General features: G+C 51.0%; 13 protein-coding genes across 13 annotated transcripts; 8 read left to right on the forward strand and 5 right to left on the reverse strand.

Moving 5' to 3' along the window:
• Positions 1–330: 330 nt before the first annotated feature.
• Positions 331–1,864, reverse strand: NUU61_002683 (mRNA-binding protein NAB2; the record flags this gene model as incomplete). Its single annotated transcript, XM_056653265.1, has 2 exons — positions 331–1,384; positions 1,446–1,864. 2 exons carry the CDS (start codon positions 1,862–1,864, stop codon positions 331–333), a joined length of 1,473 nt encoding a protein of 490 aa, XP_056514332.1.
• A 2,328-nt stretch (positions 1,865–4,192) lies between these two features.
• gprI (putative cAMP receptor (Car4)) lies at positions 4,193–5,508 on the forward strand (the record flags this gene model as incomplete). Its single annotated transcript, XM_056653266.1, has 3 exons — positions 4,193–4,470; positions 4,523–4,702; positions 4,908–5,508. 3 exons carry the CDS (start codon positions 4,193–4,195, stop codon positions 5,506–5,508), a joined length of 1,059 nt encoding a protein of 352 aa, XP_056514333.1.
• Positions 5,509–5,738: 230 nt separating this feature from the next.
• On the reverse strand, positions 5,739–6,308 carry NUU61_002685 (Transcriptional activator protein acu-15; the record flags this gene model as incomplete). Its single annotated transcript, XM_056653267.1, has 3 exons — positions 5,739–5,955; positions 6,008–6,082; positions 6,199–6,308. The coding sequence occupies 3 exons, from the start codon at positions 6,306–6,308 to the stop codon at positions 5,739–5,741; spliced, it is 402 nt and encodes a 133-aa protein (XP_056514334.1).
• A 754-nt stretch (positions 6,309–7,062) lies between these two features.
• On the forward strand, positions 7,063–7,377 carry NUU61_002686 (uncharacterized protein; the record flags this gene model as incomplete). The annotated part of the gene is made up of 1 exon (XM_056653268.1): positions 7,063–7,377. The coding sequence occupies one exon, from the start codon at positions 7,063–7,065 to the stop codon at positions 7,375–7,377; it is 315 nt and encodes a 104-aa protein (XP_056514335.1).
• A 713-nt stretch (positions 7,378–8,090) lies between these two features.
• NUU61_002687 (uncharacterized protein) lies at positions 8,091–8,544 on the forward strand (the record flags this gene model as incomplete). The annotated part of the gene is made up of 2 exons (XM_056653269.1): positions 8,091–8,157; positions 8,249–8,544. The coding sequence occupies 2 exons, from the start codon at positions 8,091–8,093 to the stop codon at positions 8,542–8,544; spliced, it is 363 nt and encodes a 120-aa protein (XP_056514336.1).
• An 833-nt stretch (positions 8,545–9,377) lies between these two features.
• Positions 9,378–10,340, forward strand: NUU61_002688 (short-chain dehydrogenase; the record flags this gene model as incomplete). Its single annotated transcript, XM_056653270.1, has 3 exons — positions 9,378–9,501; positions 9,690–10,019; positions 10,198–10,340. 3 exons carry the CDS (start codon positions 9,378–9,380, stop codon positions 10,338–10,340), a joined length of 597 nt encoding a protein of 198 aa, XP_056514337.1.
• A 1,198-nt stretch (positions 10,341–11,538) lies between these two features.
• On the forward strand, positions 11,539–12,656 carry NUU61_002689 (uncharacterized protein; the record flags this gene model as incomplete). Its single annotated transcript, XM_056653271.1, has 2 exons — positions 11,539–11,961; positions 12,024–12,656. 2 exons carry the CDS (start codon positions 11,539–11,541, stop codon positions 12,654–12,656), a joined length of 1,056 nt encoding a protein of 351 aa, XP_056514338.1.
• Positions 12,657–13,604: 948 nt separating this feature from the next.
• Positions 13,605–15,371, forward strand: NUU61_002690 (cytochrome P450; the record flags this gene model as incomplete). Its single annotated transcript, XM_056653272.1, has 3 exons — positions 13,605–13,764; positions 13,817–14,381; positions 14,471–15,371. The coding sequence occupies 3 exons, from the start codon at positions 13,605–13,607 to the stop codon at positions 15,369–15,371; spliced, it is 1,626 nt and encodes a 541-aa protein (XP_056514339.1).
• Positions 15,372–15,619: 248 nt separating this feature from the next.
• NUU61_002691 (glycerol kinase) lies at positions 15,620–17,702 on the reverse strand (the record flags this gene model as incomplete). The annotated part of the gene is made up of 4 exons (XM_056653273.1): positions 15,620–16,201; positions 16,260–16,426; positions 16,494–17,479; positions 17,551–17,702. Coding segments are annotated over 4 exons (1,887 nt in total), but the record flags the coding sequence as incomplete, so codon positions are not given.
• A 1,890-nt stretch (positions 17,703–19,592) lies between these two features.
• Positions 19,593–20,767, forward strand: NUU61_002692 (MIP/aquaporin family protein; the record flags this gene model as incomplete). The annotated part of the gene is made up of 3 exons (XM_056653274.1): positions 19,593–19,921; positions 19,989–20,535; positions 20,603–20,767. 3 exons carry the CDS (start codon positions 19,593–19,595, stop codon positions 20,765–20,767), a joined length of 1,041 nt encoding a protein of 346 aa, XP_056514341.1.
• A 1,056-nt stretch (positions 20,768–21,823) lies between these two features.
• NUU61_002693 (phosphoglycerate mutase family protein) lies at positions 21,824–22,869 on the forward strand (the record flags this gene model as incomplete). The annotated part of the gene is made up of 3 exons (XM_056653275.1): positions 21,824–22,008; positions 22,106–22,402; positions 22,488–22,869. 3 exons carry the CDS (start codon positions 21,824–21,826, stop codon positions 22,867–22,869), a joined length of 864 nt encoding a protein of 287 aa, XP_056514342.1.
• A 170-nt stretch (positions 22,870–23,039) lies between these two features.
• NUU61_002694 (putative inorganic diphosphatase) lies at positions 23,040–24,386 on the reverse strand (the record flags this gene model as incomplete). The annotated part of the gene is made up of 5 exons (XM_056653276.1): positions 23,040–23,205; positions 23,275–23,375; positions 23,433–23,777; positions 23,872–23,991; positions 24,192–24,386. 5 exons carry the CDS (start codon positions 24,384–24,386, stop codon positions 23,040–23,042), a joined length of 927 nt encoding a protein of 308 aa, XP_056514343.1.
• Positions 24,387–24,903: 517 nt separating this feature from the next.
• Positions 24,904–26,393, reverse strand: NUU61_002695 (glycoside hydrolase family 16 protein; the record flags this gene model as incomplete). The annotated part of the gene is made up of 3 exons (XM_056653277.1): positions 24,904–25,634; positions 25,691–26,251; positions 26,300–26,393. The coding sequence occupies 3 exons, from the start codon at positions 26,391–26,393 to the stop codon at positions 24,904–24,906; spliced, it is 1,386 nt and encodes a 461-aa protein (XP_056514344.1).
• Between the last annotated feature and the right edge of the window lie 163 nt (positions 26,394–26,556).

A 26,556-nucleotide genomic window follows, 5' to 3' on the forward strand; every position in this document is an offset into this window, starting at 1 on the left:
AGCGTGGGTTCTCTGAGGACGAAGCTCCCGAGGTCGGATCCAAGGAAGATCCGGGGGGGGGGGGGGGGTCCTCGGCCTCTTACTTAATCCCGAGGATCGACCATGTCCCCAAGGTTGACGGATTTAAATCTCATCTTCAAGCGAGCTGTTTCGCTTTGCATTCTTGCCAGAGGGGATATCTATGTACACATTCAAAACATCGAAAAGATACAAGCAAATGCATGAAATAATATCCAACGCCCTCCCCGACCAGCTGAGCTATTCGTCGTCATCCTCAGATCAAATTGTACACATTATTCCTTTTCAAAATGGGCTTCAAAGCAGGCGGAGTCAGGCAGTCAACTCCTGGCCTTGTGAGCCCTCGTTGTTGTCCTCGGGCTTGATCAATTCCTCGGGAGCGTTCTCGTCCACGAATTTGCGCTCGCTGACATGGCCACCCGACTGTGGTGTCCACACCTTGTCGGAGAAAGCACCCCGCTGGCCCTCGGCATGTCTGTACGGGCAGCTAGGGTTAAGACAGGGGGTGAACTTGCAAGCCGTTTGGAGGTGAGTGAACTTGCACCCCTCGGTGGAACAATCGGCTCCATTGCGGCAGAGCGGCATGTCGGGGTGTTTGAATGTGCAATGGGGGTTGGTGCAGTTGGGGAAGAACCGGCACATCGCCTCTGCCTGGTGAGCAGACTTCACTGCTGGGGACGGGTGACGCCCAGTACATTTTCGGTTCTTGCAAGCCGCTCCGAACGAGCAGATGTCGGCCACGTCAATCCCCGTGCCTTCCGGGGCAGCAGGAGACTGATGGGCGTACGGGCAGTCCTTTCGAGTGCAACGAAGATTGAAGCGACAGGTACTGTCGGTGTTGTTCTCGTCTTGTTCACCATCCATCGCCGTGTCCATATCCACGTCCGCTCCATTTGCGTTCTTGTTTCTCTGTTGCAACCCACGTTTGGAAAAATGGCCTTGTCCTCCACGATGGCCCTGGCGTTCAACCCGATCGAAGAGCGAACGACCGTTCTGCTGACCATTTTGCTGGAAAGCGGGGTTGATGGCTGGAGGCACAAAGCCAGGCATGAGTTGGGACATCATTCTTGCCTGCTCCTCCAACATCGACATAATCTGCATCTGGTTCTCGGGGCTCATTTGGCCCATCCCGGGGCCCATGTTGCCGTGCATTCCCATGCCGCCCATATTTCTACCTCCGCGACCACCCATGTTCTGGGACCGGGGTCCTTTCATTTGATCTCGACCAATGCGACCACTGCCTTGTTGTCCGCGAACACGATGAAGGGGTCCGTCGCCCGCGCGGTCCATGTTCCTATTGATTTGGTTGAGCATTCTTCCTCGACCGCCCGGTCCTCCGTTGCGCATCGCTTTGGGTCCCGTTGGTCTATCGACGAACAGGGTCAGTATTCCGAGTATCTCCAGAAGAGAGGAAAAAAGAAACTCACATCCCGTCGTTGGTAACAGTCGCATCACCCATCTCCGCATCCTGCCCATCTCCCTGGAATCCCGATGCGGGGCCGACAGACTCCTGGCCTGTGAATGAAGGTACTTGTTGTTCCACGATCGGGCCGTTTGATACAGGCACACCGTTGATTTGCTGGTTGAGAATCTCGACCTGCCCAAAAAGCCATCTGGAAAACTCGAGAGCTTGTGTGTCGCCTTCCTCCAAACCCAGGAAATCACTTGACAGCTCAGTTGCAAGCTGCTCTTGGGTCTTTCCGTTGGCGAGCATCAAGACAATGTAATCGATGAGCGCCGACTCTTGACCATCCTCCGTGCTCCAGCCCATCTCCACCAACTTGGGTCGAATGGTATTTGCCACCGCCAGCGCGAGCGGCGAATTTGGGGAGATTTCAGGAAGCATGTTGAGGAGGTGACTTGCGAAGACGATGTGCGACAAAGGATAACGTATCGGCAGTGAAAAAAAGGGCCGGTGTCGCGCGCCACCGGAAGAAAGACGTTGTGTTGAGTGATTCGGCTCGACTAAAGATGAATGTAGGAGGGGTTAAAAATGGAATATGGTAAGGATTCCGGGAGGTGACTGTTTTGTGGACCAGATCTCGTTGTGGTAGCGAGATATGATCTAGGTAAGAAGTTGATGCGATGAATGCGACGGAGACCAAAATGGAAATGTCACATGACTGTGCCTTGTTTCCGTGCAAACAACACAAACGTCCGTTTAAAATAGCATGGCTCTGCCTCGTGGTTTAATGATTTGTGAGATCAATATCCTTCGAGTAATTTTCAATATTGCACTGGTGTAGTTCAAGGGAGTTGACCGCTGGATTAGTATATTCGTCCACTGAATATTTCTAATGATACTTCTAGTCTTCAAGAACCTACGACCTGAGAAGTTATGGAATGTCAAGCGCAGGCAGATATCGCTGCGTAAAAAAACACATAGAGATTTCGGGCGCCATCACCATTATTCGTCAAGTATGTTATACCCATATCACTTTCTCCACGTCAGACTCCCTTGTTTCTATGCTCCACGGAAGAACATATCCCCGCTGGTTGCTCACAACCCTCATGCCATTTCCCCTGCACTCGGTTGAGTAGTGTGTGTGCCCAAACACCCCGACCTTGACCCTTTTCCACTTCTCTGACAACAGATCCGTTCCAAAGGCAACACTCCAAGGATTCTGGGAATGTTGTGTGCTTGAGGTACCGCGAAGAGAAGGCGCATGATGGGTGACCAGCACAATAGATCGGGTATCGGCCTTGAGAGTATTTTGGGCATTTTCTTGGCTGACCTTCTCTACCTCACTCCACAGCCAGGCCAGATCTGAGTCGTGAGCCGCATTGTGTTGATCAGTTGTCCAGTTATCGATTTTTCTTAAAATCCTGGATTTTGGATTCGACAATTTCCTTTGATTCCTCTGTAATTTGGGACTATAGAGTGCAGCCTAGCACTGTGATCGGCGAGTCTGGGATATCATATCTACGTCGATGAAGTAGAACGAGCCGTCCGTGTAACAAAGGTTCCTGCTCTAGCTGCTTTGCTTTCTCGACTGCTGTTTCGTAGGACGCATTGTAGAGCTCGTGATTCCGAGTACTAGAAAGGCGAGTTCAAAGTTGCTTATTTGTTTTTCGAGAAAAGCAAGGTAGTCGTTATAACCATGTAGTCGACCAATGTCGCCTGCTAAAATGAGGTGTTTTGAGGAGGCAGGTACCTCAAATGAAGAGTATTGTTGATTTATTTCGAGATTGAGGATCAGACAGAATCTGGAAAGAGGTTGAGTGCTTCTGGAACAAGGATCGAATGGTCTGAAGCTTCATTGAGAAAGCCCTGTGCGTGGCAGGATGGAAAAGCAGCTAACCGACTTGCTGGCATCGAGGACGAAGTTAAGAAAGAAGCTAGCAATGTGTTGCAGCGGAGCATCAACAACATTGCATGGATCATGTGACACGTTTTCTTTGTTGGCTGTCGTAGACTGTGATAAGATGATGAAGAAACAGGTCAATATGGTAAGTCATATATCGTCATCGAGAAGAGAAATCGACTGCCCTTGAATGATTGGTACTCGCGGCTTTATGAAAATTGTCCTATCGCTAGATATATGGGTATCCGAACACACGACTGAGAATTATCTTTCATGCCGCGGCAAGCGCGGTCAATTAGGCAATTTATCATGTGCATGGTTGCAAGTGGAACGCATTGCTTGCTTTTTCCTACAAGATCGGTTGGAGCCGAAGGAGCATTAGGTATTCTTCATCTACGTATGCATTATGATGCTGTAAATGCCAGGCCCAAGGCTAAGACAGAGAGAAGCAAGTAGTTATACAAAAGTTAGACTCATCAGTATGTCTTTTTTAGTAGAAATAAACATAGATCGAGGGCAAGGAGGGCGGTTGTGTTTCTGGTTGAGACTGCGGTAGAAGAACCCTAGAACTTCCGGTCAGCTCTCAGATGATGCCACGGTGGATACGCATCTGCGAACACGAGAGTGATTGGGGCTCACAACTCAGGCGATCGACAGATGGCACGATTGACTGTTGTTCCTGAGCGATCTCTCGCTGCCGCAGGCTCCGCTTCACATAATCACGCCATTTGGGCTAAGCAATTGCCATCATGCACGGCCATGAGATCGTGGTTTCTTTTCTTTTGGCTTGTGGATAAAACACCTCTGAATCCGGACTTCGATCTTTTGATAATGGCATTATTCCTCCACGGAGGCCACCATCCTGCACCATGTCGCTCTCTCATAAGCAGCTCAGCACGATAGGCACCGTGGGGCGAGTCTGCTCGGTGCTCTCTATTCTAGGTATTTTTACGATTATCGGTGGCTTTATTTTCTCACGACATTTTCGCAGCCCCATACATCGTATTATCTTTTTTAATTCCTTTTACAACCTGGCCGATTCCATTGCGACCATGATATCTGTCAGTGGGCCGGAAGCTGGAGGCAGTTCATCACTGTGTCAATTCCAGGGTTTTGCCCTTCAAATGTATGAGATCGACACTTATTCGTTTGTTTTTTTATGGCTGGCTATGAGCTAGTATCGTTGACAACCACTACAGGTTTCCACTAGCGGATGTGCTCTGGACATTTGCTATGGCCTTGGACACGTATCTTGTTGTCTTTCATCACTTCGATGCTGAGTCTCTGCGCAAGCTAGAGATTAAATATGTTGGAATCATTACCGGACTTACATTCATTCCTGCCTTGGTGTTTCTCTTTATCCACACTTCCGACAGAGGGTATATCTATGGCAGTGAGATAGTAAGTACTTTTCCTTAACTAGATGTCATATGAGCGAAGGAACTAATCTGGGCTTTCTGACAGATCTGGTGCTCAATATCTCAGGACTGGATGTTCATCCGTCTAGCCTTCTACTACGGTCCTATATGGTTCGTGCTGTCCACACTTTTATAACGCCCTTCCCTAACATTTACTTTCCAACAGGTTCATCATCGCCATTTCCATGTTATTCTACTGCCTAATCGGCATCGAGATCTCAAGGCTCCGCGACGAGTTCAAATTAACCGAAGACGACCACATTGCCCTAACCTCCGCCATTTCCGGCAACAATCCCTCCCTCGACAACTCCAACGCCACCACAACGACAAATATTGAAGCAAATCCCCAAAAGAACCCTGGCCACATCTCTGAGTCCAACATGGCAAGTGATTCTTCCACCGGGCGCATTACCACCACCACCCGCGCTCCTCCGTTCAACTCCAATCCTATCCCCTTAACACACAAGCCCCCGAAACAGCGGCGTGTGTCGTTTAAGCAATATATACTTATGCCCTCGCTCTTTTTCCTGGCCTTGTTGGCCACCTGGGTCACGCCGACAATCAACCGCGTGTCGTCATTTATTCGCCATGATCACCTGTCGTATTCGCTGCTCGTTGCTGTCAGTGCGTTGGGGTCGTTGCGAGGGCTGTGGAATGGGATTATTTTTATTACTATTGGCATGAAAGGGTGGAGGAGACGGGCGTGGGAGTGGAGAATTGCGAGTAGGAAGGTAAGTCAAACGCTCCGTATATCTACGGCTGAATAGGCGCTAACTTTCTGCCATAGCATTGAATTATCGCTGGTTTCAATTAAAGCGAGTTATATAACTCAATGCCTGGAAATACACTTTGTACAACATGACTAAATTATCAGCGGCGTTAGCCCTCATACCTTGAACGGTATTTGCGGCTTGTAGATCCCGCTCATGATGCAAGAGTAAGATCAGGAAATGTGATAACTTCATTTCTATCAAAAGTAATCGTAGCCATGCATTAATTACCTTTGTATCGTTACAATATTTGCCTGCAACATTTTCTTCTTATTCTGAATAGCACCAAGCATCAAAGTCATCGCCTCGATGCAAGAGCCCAGAAAGGCCCAACGCCCCATCGTAGAGATAGCAAACTTTTGAAGGTCTTCAATGTCTGGAACATGCCCCACCAGCCAGGGGTTGAGAGCGGCGATGGTGATGATAACCGTAGAGGCAAAGACCCTGCCATTGTAAGTTGGAGCTCTTGAATCAAGTGGTATGAACCAGGACTCACGAGTGTATCACAATCTCCGTCGACGCAGACTGCTCACTCAGCCTAATCGCAGCAAACCGAACATACTGGTGACGGCTGTACACTGTAGTGTGGCATATCTCCAGAAGGGACTGTGGAGGCAGCACAGTAGGCGGAAGACAAACGCAAAGAGCAGAAACGGCCGAAAGATTATATCCTTTGATGAATGGTACCGTAGGACCATTAGAGTATCTCGGATAGTGCCAGGCGTCTGCATCAAGTCGGGCTTGATCACCTGCGGAATCAAGTCATACCAGTTGTTCAGCTGGGCGTCGAGTTCCATTGAGACATTTAGACTGGGGCTCATCAGTCTCTGGATAGCCTCTTCTTCTCTTCCGTCGGAACCGTGCTTGATCACATAATCTACATCAAGCAGGTACTCTTGATCATTGGCGTATATGGCGTGGTGCACTCAGTTCAGTAGTCGAAGGGCAGACAGTTCGGCTAGCCAGGCAAGTAGAGAGAGACTGGGTGGATCGCCGCAGGCTGGAAGATGTAATCGATCCACGAGATTCTCGATCCCACTTCTCGGTAAATGATGTTTTGCGATGAGGTCGCTTCCCTGGGGTCAGCTACAAATGTACCAAGAGCGATTGGGGGACTCACCGTTCAAGAAAGGAAATAGCCCAGCATAGCCGGATCAAGAACTGGGTTTGGGCTTCACTTGTGTCGGAAGATGGCTTAGACCTGGAGTCAGAAATCATGAGATGCTGTCACATTGAATAAAACCAGGGAATTTCACCTAATCCACAGTCGTTGGAAGGAATCGCTAGTGAATCTGCCTCGCTTGCCGGCCATTTGAAGCTTGGCAACTGGGTGTGCATTTATCTGATCATTCCTCTGAGCGGTGGCTTCCTCAACTTTGCCAGCTATGCTACAGGGGCAATCCGGCTTGCCGCATTGAGCCGGCTTCGGGTGATTCATATCGCTACACACGATTCCATTGCTCTAGGCCAAGATGGCTCCACGCACCAACCGATCGAAATACTTGCTCATTTCCGCGCTCTTCCCAACTGCTTGCTCTTACGCACCAGAAGATGTCTCAGCTTCAGGGTTCTTCTGTGGAGAAGGCTTTGAAAGGGGGCTATGTTGTCCTGGATACGCCGAACGCTGCCATTAGCCTCGTTTCCACTGGATCTGAGGTCGGACTTTGTCTTCAAGCGGCTGCTAGCCTCGAACGACAGAACCTCCCTCACCAGCAATTCGGGATCAACCGTGTTGGGGCTTCGGGACCTTGTGATGAGGTTTTCCAGATGCTCGAGCGGACACCGGAAGGTGTCACCAGTTTGGCGTGCATTTGTGCACATTGTTTGATTCATGAGATGGCAATATGTATTAATGGCCGCTACTAGGGGAAAGGGCAAAATTTAAAACAAGCCCTGATATAAAGGGTTGGGAATGACAGAATCATTTTTGGCAAGATGTTTTATTTTCATGGCTATTTAACTGAGATCGCAATGCGCAGTCGTGCTATGCCCGTAAAACGCATAAACCCATAGCCGTCGCCTCGCTCGGGCGGCTTTGATGACGTGGCAAGGGATGGAACGGATTTTTTTTGTAAGGCGTCTATGTATAGTCTTAGCCTATATTGACTGGAAGAGTTGGACACACCCTACGATGAACGTAGCGAATTACATATGCTACGCATGGTTGAGTTTATTGTCAAATGGATAAACCAAGGCCATAAATATTCTCTTATCATTGGCTGTTCCATTTCCTAACGTAACAGGATGACGGAGCGCTAGTGAAAGAATTGCCACAATCGTGGAAGGCGACCTAAGAAAGACGTTAAGTGTCAGGAAAGCAGAGTATTCTTCTGACTGCTGCTTTACTCGCTTAGAAGCGTGCTGCCAATCAAACATAAATTCGATGGGCAACGGGAGGATATTCATTAGAAATTTCCATAAATAGAAGATATTGTGGATCCGGTTCTATAGGCTCGACGCAATAGTTTGCATAAATATGGGGGCTGATCCTCGTGGACTTTTTAGTGTCTGACACTTTTATCTGGATGCAACTTCCTTGCCTAATTCCTTTGTTCTTCCCCAAATAAATTGCGATCAACATGAAACTCAACTTGACCACCCTTCTTGGCATCGCTTTCTTGACTGTCGGCACTGTTTCAGCCGTCGGTAAGTACACACACACACAGAATATCTCAATAGGCCCCTATCATTTGCTCTTCGTTTTCTAGTCAATGTTCTGTGCTAACTGGTGGCCCAGGCTTGTTGGACAACGCCCCTGGTTGCGGAAGTGCCAGCGTGGACCAACCGAAGATGTGCTGGATGCCGTGTGAGGCCGACGGCGAGAAAGTAATCCCGGGCACATATTGGAAACCGGACACGCCGTGGTGTTATGCCGTATCAAATGACGAGGGCGTCCCTATCAGTTGCCAGACCCCCGAGCAGTGCAAGGCTCGGCTGACCACCACTGGTCTTTCTTGTGTACCTTGGTTTATGAAGGGCTCACAAGGCCACACCCCGCGTGGGGGGTGCTATCCCGGCAATTTCCACCCCTGAAAGTTGCCTTTGGAAGAACTCTTGGGGAAAATCATTTTATTTCATTCATCTTTGTATCTCGATCAGACTACTCTGTGTTTTACTTTGTTTTGACGGAGCGAACAACTCGCATGGCGCTTGAGCAGGTTTAGGGAGCATACGTTGAGTTCAGCTGCAATATCAATTAAGCTTATTTCTTGGGCATTAAGGCTTCAACGCAGACATAACAACGTGACCGCGCATTTTTCCAGGCTATACATAAGATAATGGTTATTGATGGAAAGTGAGACAATCTCAACGCTGATTGGTCTTTTCGAGGTAAAACAATGCAGCATTTAAATAAAACCAGAGAAATGGATTAAGGGGCATGCGAAAAAATGCCACGCGAGGTCACGTGATGCTTGATCCAACCTGGTGAGCGAAGGTCACATGATAGGTTCGAATCAATGCAAACACGGGGATAATTGAAATCCAGCAACCATAGGAAAAATGAGAGCTGATTCTACTCCACCTATTTCTTGCCCCACAGACAATTGCATACCAGCAGATTGAATACCCCTCCTTCCTGAGCGACGTAGAAGCCGCTGCAGCGTGAGTGCACCGTCGGGCCACCAGCCGCCGATGACTCCGTGGGCTCCACTGGGCCCACAACAAGACTATATGGCGGGCCGCCTACCCGTCAGAACTTCCAGGCAGTGTTCGTTCGAGCAAGGTGGAATGCATGCTGTCTGAAGCTTCCTCGGGGAAAGCCACCACCCCACATTGTTTTTCAAATATGAAGCCGTCCCTAGAGACACCAAGATCTTGCATACCTCCTGACTTTTTAGACAAGCCGAACACTTAAACCGTTCACAATGAGTCACCAACGAAGCGATGGCAATGTACACGGCCTCGATGTGAGAGAGGCGAAGCCATCACAGGGTGATCGCCCACGGCCCGTGTCAGAGCTTTTTAGGCTTGACAACCGCACGATCATCAGTCAGTTTCGCCCAGCCGCACAATCGCAGAATCAAACTAACAAGCAGTGACGCGGTCACCGGCGCCACTGGATTCTTTGGAACAGCTCTTGCAATCGCAATCATTGAGAGCGGCGCTGATGTGGTCTGTCTGGATCTTCCTCCCACCCCCCACAGCCGCGAACTGGGGTAAGTCTGCTGATTGAACAGGCGAGGTCGAGCATGCAGCGAAGAAATACGACCGTCGGCTCACCTATTGCTCTCCCGATGCGACAAACGAGGACGCTGTCCGCGAAACCTTTGCGAAGTTTATGCCCGCCCTGCGATTGCCCTTAAAGGGACTGGTTGCTTGCGCCGGCCTGTCACGAAACGGCCCAGCCACCGAATTCCCAATCGGGGACTTTCGACGAGTACCGAATACTAATGTGGGTGGCGGGGATATTCCTCATTGCTCGAGCTCCGGCCAACGAGTTGATCAAAACCAACACAACCGGCAGCATGGTGCTGGTGGCCAGTATGAGTGGATTCGTATCCAACAAGGTATGCTTCTACCATCCCATAATATATCTCAATCCATTTTAATGTGCCGACCACTATTAGGGCGTGGATACTGCAGGATACAACGCCTCGAAGGCAGCTGTTTACCAATTGACCCTCACTTGAGAAGGCGGCACTGCGGCACGTCGAACTTTCCTGACGCCACTTCATTCACTGGCAGCCGAGTCCGGGGAAGGCCGGCGGGCCGACCTCCGCTTCAAAGCATACATGCCGATTCACCGGAGCACTCGCCAAGTTTTCTCCACGCCGATCGATAATATGAACTCGGAGAAACGTCGAAATATTGTCGATCCTGTTACTTAATATCACAGCTTAGGGTAGCGGGAGAATTGAGAAGGACGGGAAAGACAGGAAGGCCATGGCTAGCTATATATCTCAAATGCACAAACAATCTAAATAAAGCGGTATACCGCTTCCCCGCCAAGAATAAGTCACGCATAAAACTGTTTGTCGTCAGTACAAAGAGCCCGAGTCTTATGCGAATGTTAGAGAACGATATAGGGTGAAAAAGAGATAGAAGGTTTATTCCTACGTTTAGATGCTGAGGGTGAGCTCAACAACCCCTAAGTATACAGGCAACGGTGTACGGATAGGTGTGTATGTATGTAAAAGAAGTTCAAACAAAATATCATCTCTCCTTGAGCTAGGCAATCTGCTACTCAGACCCTCTTAGTGGTCCTACCTCGTGTTGAAAAATATGATTTCATAGGACCCTAGTCATGCATCCTCAGCCTTATTCACTCTTTATCTCTATGAGCCCTTAGAATCCAGACATGCTGTGTATTATATTTTTTGAGTGGGTATATCCAACTACATCTTTCATACAGGGCAAAGAATTTTTAAGAGCCTAATCAGTCCTGGGCCTTGATAGTCCTTGGATCGTAGCCAAGGGAGAGTCATTTGCGAGCCCAAAGAAATATTGCCGCTCCCCGGATCAAGAGCCCTGTCAACACCATCTAATTTGATTCATATACAGAAAGGGCGCAATTAGACCTTGGCAACAGGGTCCACTGTTTGGGTGTTTGAAAGAGCCTCTTTGACGTCGAGGTCAGATGAGGGAGAGAAGTGATTCCCTGGGCTATTGAACCCCGTTCCCGGACATGGCGTCGGCCGCAAGCGCGGAAGCGCGAAAGAATCCACGGGGCTTATTGATGGCAGCTTTGGGATGTGGTGGTGTAAACACTTGCGAAACAAAGAAGGGTTCGAGGATGCCCGGACGCCAGTGAGATATTGGTCTTTGTTATAAACACCCGAAGATCGGGTATTCACCTGTCAAGACTCCATGATCTCCCGGATACTGGAAATGAACAATGAATGTGATGCTAAAAATGGCTTTTGCTGTGTTTTACATCAACACCACCCCTGTCATCAAACGTCCCTCGAGGAGTATGCGCCGCTCACCCTAATCATGCCCTCCATCGCTGGATGGTTTCGGAAATGCATATAAAGGCATATTCCTACGTTCAAGAAAGATGTTTATATTCATGTGCATCTTTGCAAAATGGAGCTCATTCAACTGTTCACCTTCTTCACCCTCTTGCTGATCTCTGCAACGGCTGACCCGTTGAACGACATCTATGATTCTGCTTACAATACCTCAATCGAGGAACACAACATTACACAGATAGCGACCAGAGATTCCGACTGCCACTCCTACACTGTGCAGGGTACGGATTCCTGCAAAAGCATCGCCGAGGCAAACAAGATCACCGTCAAGAACATCGAGGACTACAACGCTAAGGCTTACGACTGGCGTGGCTGTGACAAACTCAAGCAAGGTACCTTTATCTGTTTGAGCGCCGGTGTACCTCCGATGCCAGTTGCTCTGCCAAATGCAGTCTGCGGTCCCCAGGTGCCGGGCACAGCCAGGCCTCACAATTATTCGGATATGGCCAAGCTCAACCCGTGCCCTAAGGATCAATGCGTGAGTCCCGACCACAAAATCAATTTCTTTTTTGTCTGACAGGATTTGACACGTCTGTATAGTGCGGCCCATCAGGACAGTGTGGCACGACGGCCGAATTCTGTGAAGCAGGCAAGGGCTGCATCTCCAACTGCGACAAGGGCAAGGAAGCTGCCAAAGAGAAACCCAAAATGAAGACAACCACGCGAGACGACACCACAAAGCCAGCCAAGACCGAAGAAAAGGCAAACGAGACCACAACCACAGAGTCAGAACATACGATAGAAGTCACGCTCGTCACCAAAACGACGGAGGTCACAAAAACCACCGAAATTGCCCCCATTCCGACCTGGCAGTTCACCATCTACCAGGACAAGAAGTGTTCGGGCAACTACTACTTGCTCGAGGGCCACACCAAGGACCGGTCAGAGTGTATTGACCTTCACGGGGATATCACCGACAAGCTTTCCGAAAAGGGCTCCTCGTGCCGATGGTATACTAATGGGGGTTCCTCGTGGACTAGATGTTCTGAGGCTAAGCTTTGGAAGCCCAAGTCGTATTATATCAATGCTGGGCAGTGCTGGATCTTCAAGGATCGGAAGTGCTCGAAGCTGGAGGGCACTGTGTTTCGGCCTTCTCTCAAATGTCAGCGACCGTGGCTTACGACTTGGTCTCCGATCAATTTTGGGTCGATTGCGTGTGGCAGTATGCAGTAGAATGAGTTTTGCAAGGACGTGAGAGGGGTGGGGATTAGTTGGTTGTAGCTGTGGAGGGTGGTTATACTTCAGAGGACTATACTCGAGAACTACGTTGATGGGACAGCAATTGATAATGAAGTTCTGTTCATGGGTTTGGTTGGCAATTTGAGCAAGTGCAGCTGTTGATATGCACTTTCTTGTAGAGTCTCAATATGGTATACAGTAGGGGTGCGTGGTGTGGTTGAATGGAATCATGCTATCGTTCTCCCCCGAGCAGAGAAACTCGACTGCTCACCATGTGATGAAAAGTTGAAGACGATCAATCAATGTATCGTGACTAATAGTAGTTGGTCAACGGTGCCAAGCAGAAGAGATATTTATGAATGTCGATCATCGAGGCATGCTAGTCTATGCACAAGGTGAATGCACTATACGTGCCAACACAATCATATGCACCGCAACCGAGGTTCCCCGGCTACCACAAGACCTCTTCCCCGGAATGTCAACACTGGCGGTATAGGCGACAGTGAGGGTATTCGAGATACACAGTAGACCAGAAATATATCGGAGTCGGGATCTGCGGGTTCCAAGGGACACTGCGCAGAAATACTGGGCATCACAGTAGTCACAAAAGAATCACAATCACCAAGGCAGAGGTGGATCTCGGATACAGAAAGTGGAGGCCCAGCAAATGAAGTCATACCCAAGCGGGGCTCGCAAGAATGCCTCGATGGAGCTCATCCGCACAAACATCACTGGTCGCGAGGGTGTTTCTGGGGGAGCCGGAGGGATGGTCGTTCCGATTGTTAAAACCCACGTCACGAGAGGTGTATACCTCAAGTCGACCATATTCAAGTCTCTCGCTGGCATTCTCTCCTTCTTCAGACCTGCTGTAAATGTCCCACGTTGATTGAGCACCCGACTGCACACAGACAGAATCGATATTTGTGTATCAGTCTGGTCAACATGATTGAAGACCTGCTCGCTGGGATGACGCCCGGCCAGGTGTCTTTATGGCTCCTGGCACTCCTCTCCCTGGTGTGTGTGTTGCGCAAGATTCAGGTGTCTACTCAAATTGCGCGACTCGGTGCCAGAGCCCCGAAGATCTCGTTCCGACTCCCATATGGTATGTTGTTCAGTCTTGTGCGAAATAAAACAATGTTGACAATGATGTACAGCTCTCGACTTCATCTCCAAAGGCCACCAGGCCAACCTGGAAAGCCGGGACCTTGAATTTTGGCAGCATTCTATCGCCGGCGCCGGAGGACTCAGCAATGTGAAGACTGCAGAGCTCGACGCGGGTATCTCGTCTCGGATCATCCTGACCACCGACCCGGAGAACATCAAGGCGCTACTCACAGGGCAGTTTGCCGACTACGGCAAGGGTGAGCCCTTCCATCGCGAGTGGAAAGAGTTCCTCGGCGACAGCATCTTTGCCACCGACGGCGAGTTGTGGTCACGCTCGCGCCAGCTCATCCGGCCCATGTTTGTGCGCGAGCGCATCGTCGACACCGAGATCTTCGAGAAGCATGTCCAGAAACTCATCCCTCTCCTCGGCGGGAGTCGGTCGGCGACTGGCAGCAAGGTGGTCGATGTCGGGTCGCTCTTCTTCCGCTACACCCTCGATGCCGCCACTGACTACCTGCTCGGCCATGGGACTGACAGTCTCGAGAACCCGGCGACGAACTTTGCTGAGGCTTTTAGATTCGTGCAGCAGCGCCAGGCTGAGCTGTTCCGGTTCGGGTAAGCATATTCCTGGGATCTTGGGCGACGCAGACGCTTTGTCGCCATCGGCTTCAAAAGCTTGAGCTAATCGAGTTTGTCCCACCAAGCGTTTTTAATGTGTTCATGTCGCGGACGGACTTCCGCCGGAACCTGAAGGTCATGGATGATTTTATCCAGCCGTACATCGAAACCGTGCTATCGCTTTCGACCGCCGAGCTCGATCAGAAGCTGTCGAAGCGCGAGACATTCTTGGATGCCCTGGCGCGCTTCACGCGCGACCCCCGGGTTCTGCGTGACCAGCTCGTTGCAGTTCTACTGGCGGGTCGCGATACAACCGCCGGCACCCTGTCCTTCTGTTTGTTTGAGCTGTCCCGCCACCCAGAAGTAGTAGCCAAGCTGCGCGAAGAGATCCATTCTCGACTAGGAGTTGGCGCAGATGCGCAAAGGCCGAGCTACGTCGACCTCAAGGAAATGAAATACCTCAACGCTGTGATCAACGAAACCATGCGCGTCTACCCCGTCGTACCATTCAACGTGCGCTACTCGCTGCGCGATACTACCCTCCCTCGCGGCGGTGGCCCAGACGGTCTGACTCCCGTCGGTGTGCGCGCAAACTCGCGTATCATCTACTCGACCATGCTAATGCAACGCGATCCGGATCTCTATGACGGTCCCGACTCGAAGAACTACCTTGATCCCGGGAAATGGATCCCCGAACGCTGGGTTGCCGGCTGGCAGCCGCGTCCCTGGCATTTTATTCCCTTCAATGGTGGTCCGCGTATCTGTATTGGGCAGCAGTTTGCGACCATCGAGATGGGGTATACCATTATTCGCATTTTGCAGGCGTATGAGCGCATCGTTGCATTGCCGGTCAGTGGGAAGGATAAGGTCGAAGACCCTGTGTTGAGGTTCGAGGTTACGCTCAGCCCGGGCTCCGAGTTGAACTGTGTCTTTGTCAAGGATGGTGAAGATGCCGCGCGGAAAGCCTCTACAGAAGGTGCTGTCTAAGGGAAAATTGAATTGGATATGATTTTTTTATGGTGGGTTTGAGCTTGAATTCTGAACGTGATGTCTTGCGAGGCCGCCCTATGTATATGAGACCAATGAACTGCTCACTCTACGATTAATTGTTACCTTCGCTGATGATACATAGACTTGGAGTTATTTCAAAGGCCTGAGAAGTAACTCGGAGACATCATTATATGAATCTCATAACCCTCAACACCGGGAAAGGCCACATCACCAGCAATAATACATCAGTAGTAGCTCAACTTGAGCTTTTGCAGCTTCTTTAGCTTCTGCAGGATCTCCACCTTGCGAAGCTCCAGAAACAAATCCTCTTCATCAGCACCATCCAGCTCCCCCGAAATACTTATCATCGGCATCTTGGCCGGCGGGAACTCGCCGTCTCCATTCGACGCCTGCGCTATCACTTTCACCGTCGTCGCGGCGGCGTGACCATTTTTGACAACCTCGGACACCAAGGGCATCTGGTCCAGATGCCTGACAGCTTTGAGCGTGGAAGCTCCACGACTCTCGGGTAATGAAGTAGCCGGCCCATTAGTCGGCGAGTCTCTTTTCTCTTCTTGCGCAAGCCCAGAATCAACCCAGCCCTTGCTCATCCGCACAGCCTTCTCCCACTCCCTGAACTTTGATGCGCTCTCCTCGCGCGTGATCCGGGGCTCGAAGACGGCTCCGCCGGATCGGTTGATGTCTCGCAGTTCGGCGAAGTTCCTCCATAATCCGACGGCGAGACCTGCTGCGATCGCGGCGCCGAGCGCGGTGGTTTCGCGCATCCCTGGTCGGTAAACGGGGATTGAGATGAGATCTGCTTGTGTCTATAAAAGATTGGTGTTAGCTACATTTGACTTTTGAGCAGGGTTTAATACTCCATACCTGCATTGCCAACTCCGAGTTGCTCATGCCCCCGTCGACGGCTAGTTCGGATAGCGCGTGGCCGCTGTCTTTCTCCATTGCGTCGAGGATTGCTTTAGTTTGGAAACAGGTTGCTTCCAATGTTGCGCGCGCGATATGACCTTTCTGGGTGTATTGAGTGATGCCAACTGCCAATGAAGCTATTAGATTTGCCAGAGAGAGGGGGCTGGGGGGTTGAATTAGAGTGGGAAGTACATATAGTTCCTTTTGCATCGTCAATCCAGTAGGGTGCAAAGAGGCCACTGAACGCAGTCACGAAGACACATCCGCCATTGTCCTCCACAGAAAGAGCGAGATCGTTGACCTCCTTGGGCTCTTGGAAGAAGTCCAAGTTATTCTGCAGGAACATAACCCCTGACCCTGCAACGGCAATACTGCCCTCCAGCGCATAGACAGCCTTGCCACCAAAATTGTATGCCACCGTGGCTAGCAGGCCATGCGTCGAGAAAACGGGTTTCTCGCCGACGTTGTAAAGCAGGAAGCACCCCGTGCCATACGTATTCTTCGCCATTCCAGGCGAAAATCCCTTCTGCCCAACCAGAGCAGACGACTGATCCCCCAGACATCCCATGATCGGAACTTCAGCCAGGGCCCCCGAGGCAATAGCGCCGTACGCTTTGGCGTCTGACGAGGGAACAATAGCCGGGAGATGGATCTTGCCCCTGATCCCAAAAAATTCCAGGAGAGTATCATCGTATTGCAACGACTCCAGATTGACAAACATCGTGCGCGAGGCGTTTGTCGAATCCGAGACAAAGACGTTGGCGCGCGCGCCACCGTTCAAACGATATACGAGCCAGGCATCGACAGTCCCAAACGCCAAGGTGCCCCGTTCATACACCTCCTTCACTTTGGGCACATGCGCCAGCATCCAGAGCAGCTTCGTGGCGGAGGAGTATGTCGCTAGCGGCAGGCCACAGATTCCCTGGAGCTGCGATACCCCCGGTTTGCATTTCAGCTCGGCCACGATGGACTGCGAGCGCGTGTCTGTCCAGACAATGGCATTGTGGAGGGGTTCGCCGGTTTCGTGGTCCCATACCACTGTTGTTTCGCGCTGGTTCGTGATTCCGACGGCTTTGATGCTTGAACGGGTGTATCCGCTGTCTTCGAATTGCTTGACGGCTTCGCCAATGCATGTTTCCACGGAGCTGACCAGCTCAAGTGGGTCGTGTTCGTGCCAGCTGTTTACCAGAGATAGTCAGGATGTAAGATTTTTATTGTATGATGATAGGTCCTGTAGTCCTATACTTACCCCGGATGCGGGTATATCTGACGGAACTCCACCTGGTGTGAGGCTACCGGCTCACCGTCACGGTTGAAGATGAGGAACCTGGTACTGGTCGTTCCTTGGTCGATGGATCCCACAAAGATCTCGGAGGGCTGCATGGCTTTACGCTGAGGTCTCCTCGCGGTAAACAGAACACAGGTTTAACAGTTTATTGGTTCATCGAGTAGGATACAGAGAGGAAGGAAAGAAAGACCAAAAGTAGAGATCAAGAAAAAAATGAAAAGAAAGTAGCAACAACTACCTGCGCAGTGCATCGAGGTCAGGGGAACCCTCCGTGTTGTCTTAAATATCACGCCGTGACACCATCCTCCCGCGCGGGGGAGCAGAAGACATGGGAAGATTGGTGGGATTTCCCCGGGCCCGATCCAGAGGACCAGGAGTGAGCATCTCGCGGAGGGCTTGGAAGAGACTGGGCCAATGCACCTTGCTTTGAGGCTATGGCGACTCGAGGGGATTTTATACTTGGTGTTGCATTCACTTTTTTGAAGCTATTCGACTCGCAGCAAAGTAGCAGCCTTCCCTGTATGCATGTTTGAGTATCAAAAGAGTATATCGATATGTTTGGGGCTTTTGCCGACCTCTCTCAACAGACAGGAGGCTCCCTCTTCAGAAGAACCCCATTGTGTGACCACGTCGCATCATCGTTGCCGAACGGTCCCCCACCGTCGACCCGCTCATTTGCTTAGCGCGTCAACTAATGCCGGCGTGACATTGCGTGGACGCTGACGGACGACTCGGCTGCGTTGACGAAGGGCTCTAGCGCCAAGTGCACGCCTGCCAGTGGAGGGTTGACACGACTCCACCCGAATGCGATCGATCTGACATATGTGCGAAGAGTCTATATCCCGGGATCGTCATGTCCCCAGGAGCCAGCAGTGCGTACGAGATGTCGGCTTCTCAACTACTCCCAGTCGAAATTGCAATCGAGTCTGGTTGGAATCAAAACCCTGCACCTTCTTGGCTGGTCCTTGGTTGTCGGTGAATCTGGTTGCTGCGGCGGTAACCGAGAGATTCGCCGTGGAAAACCACAATCTTCCGTTTCCCATCTCTGCCCTTGACCGACACAAAGTCCAGTACACAATTTCCCACTCTCCCGTCTACCATGACCCTGGCGACGCTACAAATATATGGCTGGTGGTCACACGAAGAGCCAGGTGTGCCATCGCCGCGTCGATAGGCGTAACCACAAGACACGAAAACTGCTACCGTCAGCGCTGGATATCATCGCACAGATTGAGGGCCACCAATCCTCTTCTCTCCACCATGACGCCTGTCCTCCTGCCAGCTTTCTCTCCGCAATAACCTCCCCCAGGTTCGAGGTTGCACGACTTGAGCTTCTAGAAACTGCAGTCGGGTCTGTGGATGTGGAGAGTTTCCCGACAGTCTGACAGCGAGTAACAGAAGCCATGAAAGCTTCTCTGTCTGCTGCCAGTGCCCATTCCCAAATGGCGGTCTTACGGGATGGACACCATGAGGAAATTGCGGTGACACTTTAGACAGTTTTGGGCAGGGAATAAAAAAAGAAGAAGAATGGGCCGGTGTTTTCCGTCTGCCCCAGCTCAAACACGCTTTTTCTTTGATGCAAACGAAACCACCACTATGAGCCAAGGGAATCAAGAAAAGGTCTGGTCATATTGCTCTCGCAAGAGAAAAAGGGGACTCCATCCAGTCTGAGCATCTGGGGCAGTCTGGCACTCTGGGCACATCTTGGCTTCATTCTCGGGCTTTTCCGGCTTTGTGTCAAGCAAGCTGCTCCCTGCAAGCGAGAACACGCGCCTTTTGACAGAGAGAGGGGAAAGGCACCGTCTCTTCCGAGGACCCTGCATTATCCAATCCCACTGCCTGTTTCTGGAAAAGAGAAGCGGCGCAAAATCGGGTGGACAAGGGTTACACGGCGGCATCTGGTTACCACTCACTGATATATCCGGTTGAAGACCTCGCTGTGGTCATCGCCTGTCCTTTATATGTCTCGGGAGGCAATTCATACCTCCAGTCAGGTCCTTTTCATGGCCTCCTGGCAGCCGGACTCGATCAATATGATGTCAATCACACCCAAGGAGATGGGACCACCGGGCAGCCAGAATAGTGGGTGTGCTTCCACGTGTCTCGGGACCAAACATGAACCATCTCTGCACGATATTACCTTAGAGACTGAAGACGCTCCGTCCACTCCACAGCCACTGTCTTGGTTCAAGTTGAGGGAATACTGCCGCGATGCCTTCTCCGAGCTCTTCGGGACCATGATCCTCATTCTGTTTGGCGACGGGGTGGTCGCCCAGGTGCTGCTCAACCACGGCCAGAAAGGCGACTATCAGTCGATATCTTGGGGCTGGGGGTGAGTGTGTTTTATCTGTGCTGTTATGCCTCTGTCCTCTGCCTAATGACCAGTCCATTTTCTTCAGGCTAGGCGTCATGCTCGGGGTCTATGCTAGCGGCACCTCTGGAGCACACATCAACCCCGCCGTGACCTTTGCCAACTGTGTATTTCGTGGCTTTCCCTGGCGCAAGCTGCCTGTTTATGCACTGGCCCAGCTCCTCGGTGCCATGTGTGGTGCCGCCATCGTCTACGGGAACTACAAATCCGCCATCGATGTCTTCGAGGGCGGGCCGGGCATTCGCACTGTGCCGGGGTACTCGACGACAGCAACAGCGGGGATCTTTTGCACATACCCGGCTGAGTTCATGACCAAAACGGGCCAGTTCTTTTCAGAGTTTCTGGCTAGTGCCGTGCTGATGTTCATGATCTTTGCTCTCAAGGATGATGTTAATTTCGGCGCAGGGCCACTGACGCCCCTGGCTCTGTTCTTTGTGATTTTTGGTATTGGTGCTTGTTTTGGGTGGGAGACCGGGTATGCCATTAACTTGGCACGCGACTTTGGGCCCCGGCTGGTGTCGTACATGCTGGGGTATGGAAGTGAGGTATGGAAAGCGGGCAATTATTACTTCTGGGTATGTTTTTTCTGTCTTTTGGTGCTCATGCATACTGTTATTTGTGCTGATTTATATCTTTGGTCAGATCCCCATGGTTGCACCGTTCCTGGGCTGTACATTTGGGGGTTGGGTCTATGATGTGTTTTTGTATAGCGGGTTGGACAGTCCAATCAACACGCCCTGGATGGGAATCAAGCGGCTGCTAGGGCCATTGCACCGGAAGCACGTAGTATTACAGAACCCAGTCTGACAGGGTATTCTGGAAAATAAACAAGCCAAAAAGTGTTATTTTACTTTTACTCTGAACAGTGCCCCATGAACAAGGGGGAAAAGTATGTAAATGGGAGTATCGCTCCAGTATCATTTTCCCCCCTTTTGGTACGTAGCTCCCTCCTTTGTCTTATGCAGTCCTCAAATTGCCCATGAGACTTGGCTTGCATGGTTTCGACAGTGGCATAGCCTCTCGAACACAAACGACGTAATTCTATTCGAGACCGACCTGCATCAACCGCGCCCACCACTCAGGAAATTAGGGATTTCCTCGTTTTCCGTCAAAACAGCAGTAGTTCCATGCGGTTTATGCTGTAGTATTTGTACCGTGTACTCATTTCCCTTGTATCACTCATACCATTCAACTCAAGGCACTCTGTCTGTCTACTCGGGTTGCACTCGAAAACTGAGTACAGCATCTACCAGTCGAAAACTCCCACTGGCACATGACAGAGAGTCTATAGTTTCTGCAGTGATAATAACCATTGCATAGCCCTACGCGACAGCAATCGGGTCGCCCGAGACGTAATCCAGTCTGTGCTTGCTGGGCTCACAACTTCAATCACGAGGCCATAGTCGGAGTTTCAAGGAGGCAGTGAACGGTGTTATACTCTTCATTGAACGATTGCTCTCCACACATCATAAAATCATTTTATTTTGGCTTAATGCACCACCAGTACTATGTATTCAGTCCAAAAATGGGAAATCAGCTGATGGTCCTGTGGAGAGGAATAATGTTCCGCATCTTGTCAGTCGCTCCCACCATACTGACCTCAACATTAGGTATGTACAGTTAGTTCTTCTGCCAACACAACAGCGCCATGACGCAACCCCATAATGATGCGCGGGTGAAATCACTCGCCGAAATACCGTCGACATTCACCCAAGAGAAATCTTCGCTCACCCGACATATTACCCAGCCAGCGTCGCAGCGTGGCTGTTTCTAGTGATTGAACTACTTCGGCTCTCGTCGAGGGATCTTATCTCCAAGCCCTATTCTCATTCTGTTGCTTCTATTTTTTTTTCTTCTTAGCAAATGGCATCGGCCTCGGCTCGCATCTTCCTCGTCCGCCACGGCGAAACGGACTGGATAGTAGGCGGCAAGCACAACAGTCGCACCGAAGTGCCACTCTCCAAGACCGGCGAGAGAGAGGTGGACCGGATCCAGCAGTTTCTCGTGGGCCCAGATGCTCTGATTGATCCTCAAAACGTGGCGAGGGTGTATGTTTCTTCTATCACAGAACCCCAACCGCCCCCTTATATTCGCATTGTCTTCGATCAGTCCATATACCGATAATAAGCTGCTTGTTTGGTATAGATACTGCTCGCCCCGATGCAGCGCCCGTCGTACGGTCGAGCTGCTCGAACTCGGCATCCACAATCATCAGCACTTCTACGACCGCGAGAGCAATTCCCGCGAGACGACTGGGTCCAAAATGCGAGTCGAGACGGCGGAGCCTAACATCCAGGTGACACCCTGTCTCCAGGAATGGGATTACGGCGATTATGAGGGTTTGACGCTGAGGGATATCCACCAACTGCGCCAGAAACAGGCACAGGAGCAGGAAAGGCAGGAATGGAATATCTGGAGGGATGGATGCCCTGGGGGGAGTATGTATATCTTTTCTTTTCTCGCTCTCTGTTCTTTTTCCCTGGTCCTCCAATCCTTTGGCTAACAAGTTTTTTTTTTTTTAAACTAGGTCTCCCAAGCAGGTCAGCGATCGCCTGGACTCGCTCATCCAAGAAATCAAATCCTTCATCGAGAAAAGCTCAACCACCTGGCCAAGCGGGCAAATTGAAGGCGCCCGCAGCCAGCAGGCGCAGGATATTGTCTGCGTCGGGCATGGCCATGTTCTGGCTGCGCTGGCGCTGCGCTGGGTCGGGTCGTCGTTGATGGCCGGGCATATGCGGCTCATTTTCGAGCCGGGAGGTGTGGCTGTTTTGGGGTATGAACCATTATTTCATATAATCAATACCTGGCATTTCACTAACTTATACAATTCTAGTTTCGAGCACGATAATCCCAATCATCCGGCGATCTTAGTAGGCCGGAAGCCGGGCAAGTCGGATCGGACGCTGTAGAACTGCAGAGAAATACGCGAAGATGGGAGAGGAGTTATTGGGGATCATTTCAGCTGAGTTAATAATAGATCTATTTTCATCGAACTCTTAATTCGTTGAAATCCCGTTCATTATCGCCGGTTTTTTAAAGAATAGAGAGCAAGTAGAAGCAACAGAAAAGCACGACATGCCTAAACCTCCATAGCCCGGTTCGGGCACGATGCTGCGAGCGGCCAATTCGGCGAGAGGAAGTGGTATTTCTCCACTTCTGTCCGGTCTGCCAGCTGCAGTCTGTCGCTGTGTGATTCGTCTTGGAGCTGTCGGGCGAGATTGATGTCTTTGATGTCAATATCGGACCTGTCAGTTTGGGATTAGCAAATGCCAAACACAATACAATTAAATATCAGTGAAAAGGATATAACTCACATTGACACCTTGGTCTCCATACCAGGTTCTGCCAGGATTTTCTTCCAGCTGCCGTGGCACCTGGTGATAAGGGCCAGCGTGAAACTGATAGATATAATCAGCTTGCATTCAACCCAACACGCCAGAGACCAACAATATAGGAAAAGGAAAATACTCACTCCCTCCCCTTCAACTCCCCCCCCAAACGCCACAACATTCTCCCCCTTCCCCTCGGGAATCTTATAAACCCGAAACCACTCCTTCATCGTCGCCAAATACCCCGGCATATGCGTCTCAACATCTTCGATACCATGCAGCATCGCTGTGAGCGGGCTCGCCACATCTACCACAATCACCTTCCAGTCCGTCTGCCCGTTATCCAGCACGGCAAAGGCACCCAGCACCTTCACCTGCTTGATGATCCCCGGTTTCTCGACTGCGCCGGCAAGCTCGCATACATCTAGCGGGCCGCCGTCGCCGGGGACTTGGGTGTGGGGGTCTGGGAGGTTGGGGTCTTGCCATGTCTATTGAGTATTGTCAGTGGTTATTGTTAGAGGATGTAATGTTTCTTTTGAATGGTAATTCAAGGATGTTGCAGAGGAGAAAAAAATATCTTACCTGAGGAAGACAGCCATAGTTCCAGGGATATCCCTTATGCGGAAAGATATTAGGGATATACTGGAGATGGTCATTCTGAATGGCCTGGCGGATAGGAGTCAAGAACTCCTCTTTGGCGATCTGCATGCCACAGAAAAGTATCAGTCAATGTCCAAACCAGAAAGGAAAAAGGGTCACAAAATCATTGTAATCCAATGGCCCAAGGAAGGAATATGGTGATTGATGTCCGCATCCCATGCGAGATAATGCACAGTGGATCCCGGTCAGCGATCATCACGTCTGATATCCGCTTCTCCACAGGCGTGGTGTACTCGACCCACCTCCAGCCTGACGTTGCTCCACCGCGGGATCTGCACCAGCATGCTGACCACATGAGGCTTGGCCGCCGATGGAAATAGCGGCACACCGTGCCAGGGCGAGATCAGCTCGTCGCCTGTTGCCAGGTAGATGCGGAAGTCCTTGGTGCAGGGCTCGCCGGTTTTGCGGGCGTTGTAGCTGGACAATGGAGGGGACATGGTGGGTCTGAAGGGATCTGAATTGGAGAGTTGCATGGAACTAAGAAAGAGCTAATGGTGTGTAGGGTGTTTCTTTGCTTGAGCCGACCCCAATCTTCGGTGAGGCTGTTGGTGCCAGTCACCGTGACGTGTTGACATCCACAGACTATATCTAGGTATACAATTACAACTGGTAGATACCAATCACAGGCCGATGCTACATAGAGAAATTCAGTGATCCTCGTTTCTTCATAATTTGTTCAATGTCACCGCCAAGGATCAATGCAGGAACAAAAGTGGCCGTTCGAGCACTCTCGCGAACACCCGAGGAAAGCCCCACTGTGCATGTCCATCGTAAGAATATACCATTCACAAGAAAGAGAAAGAAAAAAAAGTCATAAGCGCCAATATGCTGTGGCCCTGTATCATCGCAGGCCATAAAAAGTCATTGCTCATGCGCCGTCATGTCCAAGGAGTAACACGCCGTGTCCTGCCCGTCTGGTCATCAATAAAAATACAAGTAAACAAAGATGCGACATCACAGCAAAGCAAAAACACTGCAGAGAAGTGCCCAGAAAGCCCCAACGAATGAAAGTTCGTTGATGCTACCCCCACTGGCAGCCGAAGGTGCCACACGGGCCGTGGAACTTGTAGAGCTCGCCTCCATGGTGAAAGTGCCGGCTAGGTCGGCCGTAGCCTGGGTGGCTTCCGAAGTGGTGCTGGTCGTCAGGCGAGTAGTGTTTCTCCACGGCGACTCAATGCCAGAACGGGAGAAGACAGCCGAGGAGGAAGCCGAACGTGCTGAGGTAGAGCGGGAGGAAGACTGTGAAGAGATTCCGGTCTTAGCGATTGAGGCCAGGGGGGTGCTGCAAAAAGATGTAGGGGTGGGCTCACTCATTGAGCCCCCGCTAGGCGGCTGAATGCGATGAGAGCTAGACTCCCAGTCCATGGAAGTGGCCGTCGGCGAGCCGGTGGGAACCCAGGGCCAGACATTGGGAGTGACCCAGCTCGAAGTCTCTTTGTGTGTGCCACTCCAGGGCATGGGCATACTATCGGCGGTTTCCGTCACGGTGGGTGCAGACTCGGTCGACTTGGGCTCGGCAGCACTGTTTCCATTGATCTTGCCGTCCTTGGCCTTGATCGACTCCCATGAGCCCGATTTGTCGCCGTAGCTGTATGAAGATCCGGTGGAGTAGTCGGTGACCGTCATCGACTTCAGATACATGGTGAAGGGTCCTTGGCTGTAGTCCACCTCGCCACCAGCCCAATCTGCGTTGACAGTTAGCCACCGCCGAGGATTTCTTTTGATATTCTTTTTCACTCACCAATTGTGCCCTGGGCATTATTGGGATCCCCGCCCGCCCATGACCCGACCTTGATCATCATCGGGGTCTGGGGGTACTTGTTGGCGTCCGCAGTCTCCGGGGTGAGAACACGGACAGTTTTACCGTTGATGGACCACACAAGCTGGGTACTGGTCCAGTCAATTGAGTAAGTGTGAAAGTCATCGTGGTTTCCAGTGTCGTCATGGTACGCGCCACGGCTGTAGGAACTGGTGTCTCCTTTGCCGAAGTAGTTGCTCTGCACCTGGGCATTGTTGCCACCCAGCCATTCCCAGTCAATCTCATCGAGAGTATCAGACTGCAAAACGGCACTGCTGACAATCCCCTTGCCGGGTGCTGCCTTGATGGTGAACTCGACCTTGCCGAACATGATGTACCAGCCGGACTGGATCAGGGGCCCATCGCCCTGCTTGGCAATGGTGAAAGCCGCACCGTTGTTGTCATCGTAATCAATGTTCCCGGTGGCTTTGAAATCCGTCGAGCCCCCCTTGGTGAAGTCAAAGGTATGATCGGACTTGCCAAAGGCAGGATCCGCCGGGCAGGCTGGGGGAAGTTAGCGAGATGCACGACACCCGGATGATGTTCTCTTACATTTCTCCATTGGGTTGCAGTCGGTGTACGTCTGGGCCGCAACCAGGCCAGTCGACGACAAGAGGCCCAAGGCCAGGCCGAAGCCGAATCGCATAGTTGCTGAAGAAAGAAATGCGGTAAAGTTGCGATATGAAGAATATACGGGAATGGAATACAGAGCAGATGGAAGAATGAGACGAGAAGAAGGAGGAGAGAAAAAGAAAAGACGAAAAGAGGAAAAGAGGAAAAGAGCAAGAAAAGAAAAGAAAAAAGAAGGC

Source organism: Penicillium alfredii (genome assembly GCF_028826965.1).
Source record: "Penicillium alfredii strain IBT 34128 chromosome Unknown utg000004l_segment0_segment0, whole genome shotgun sequence".
NCBI lineage: Eukaryota > Fungi > Ascomycota > Eurotiomycetes > Eurotiales > Aspergillaceae > Penicillium > Penicillium alfredii.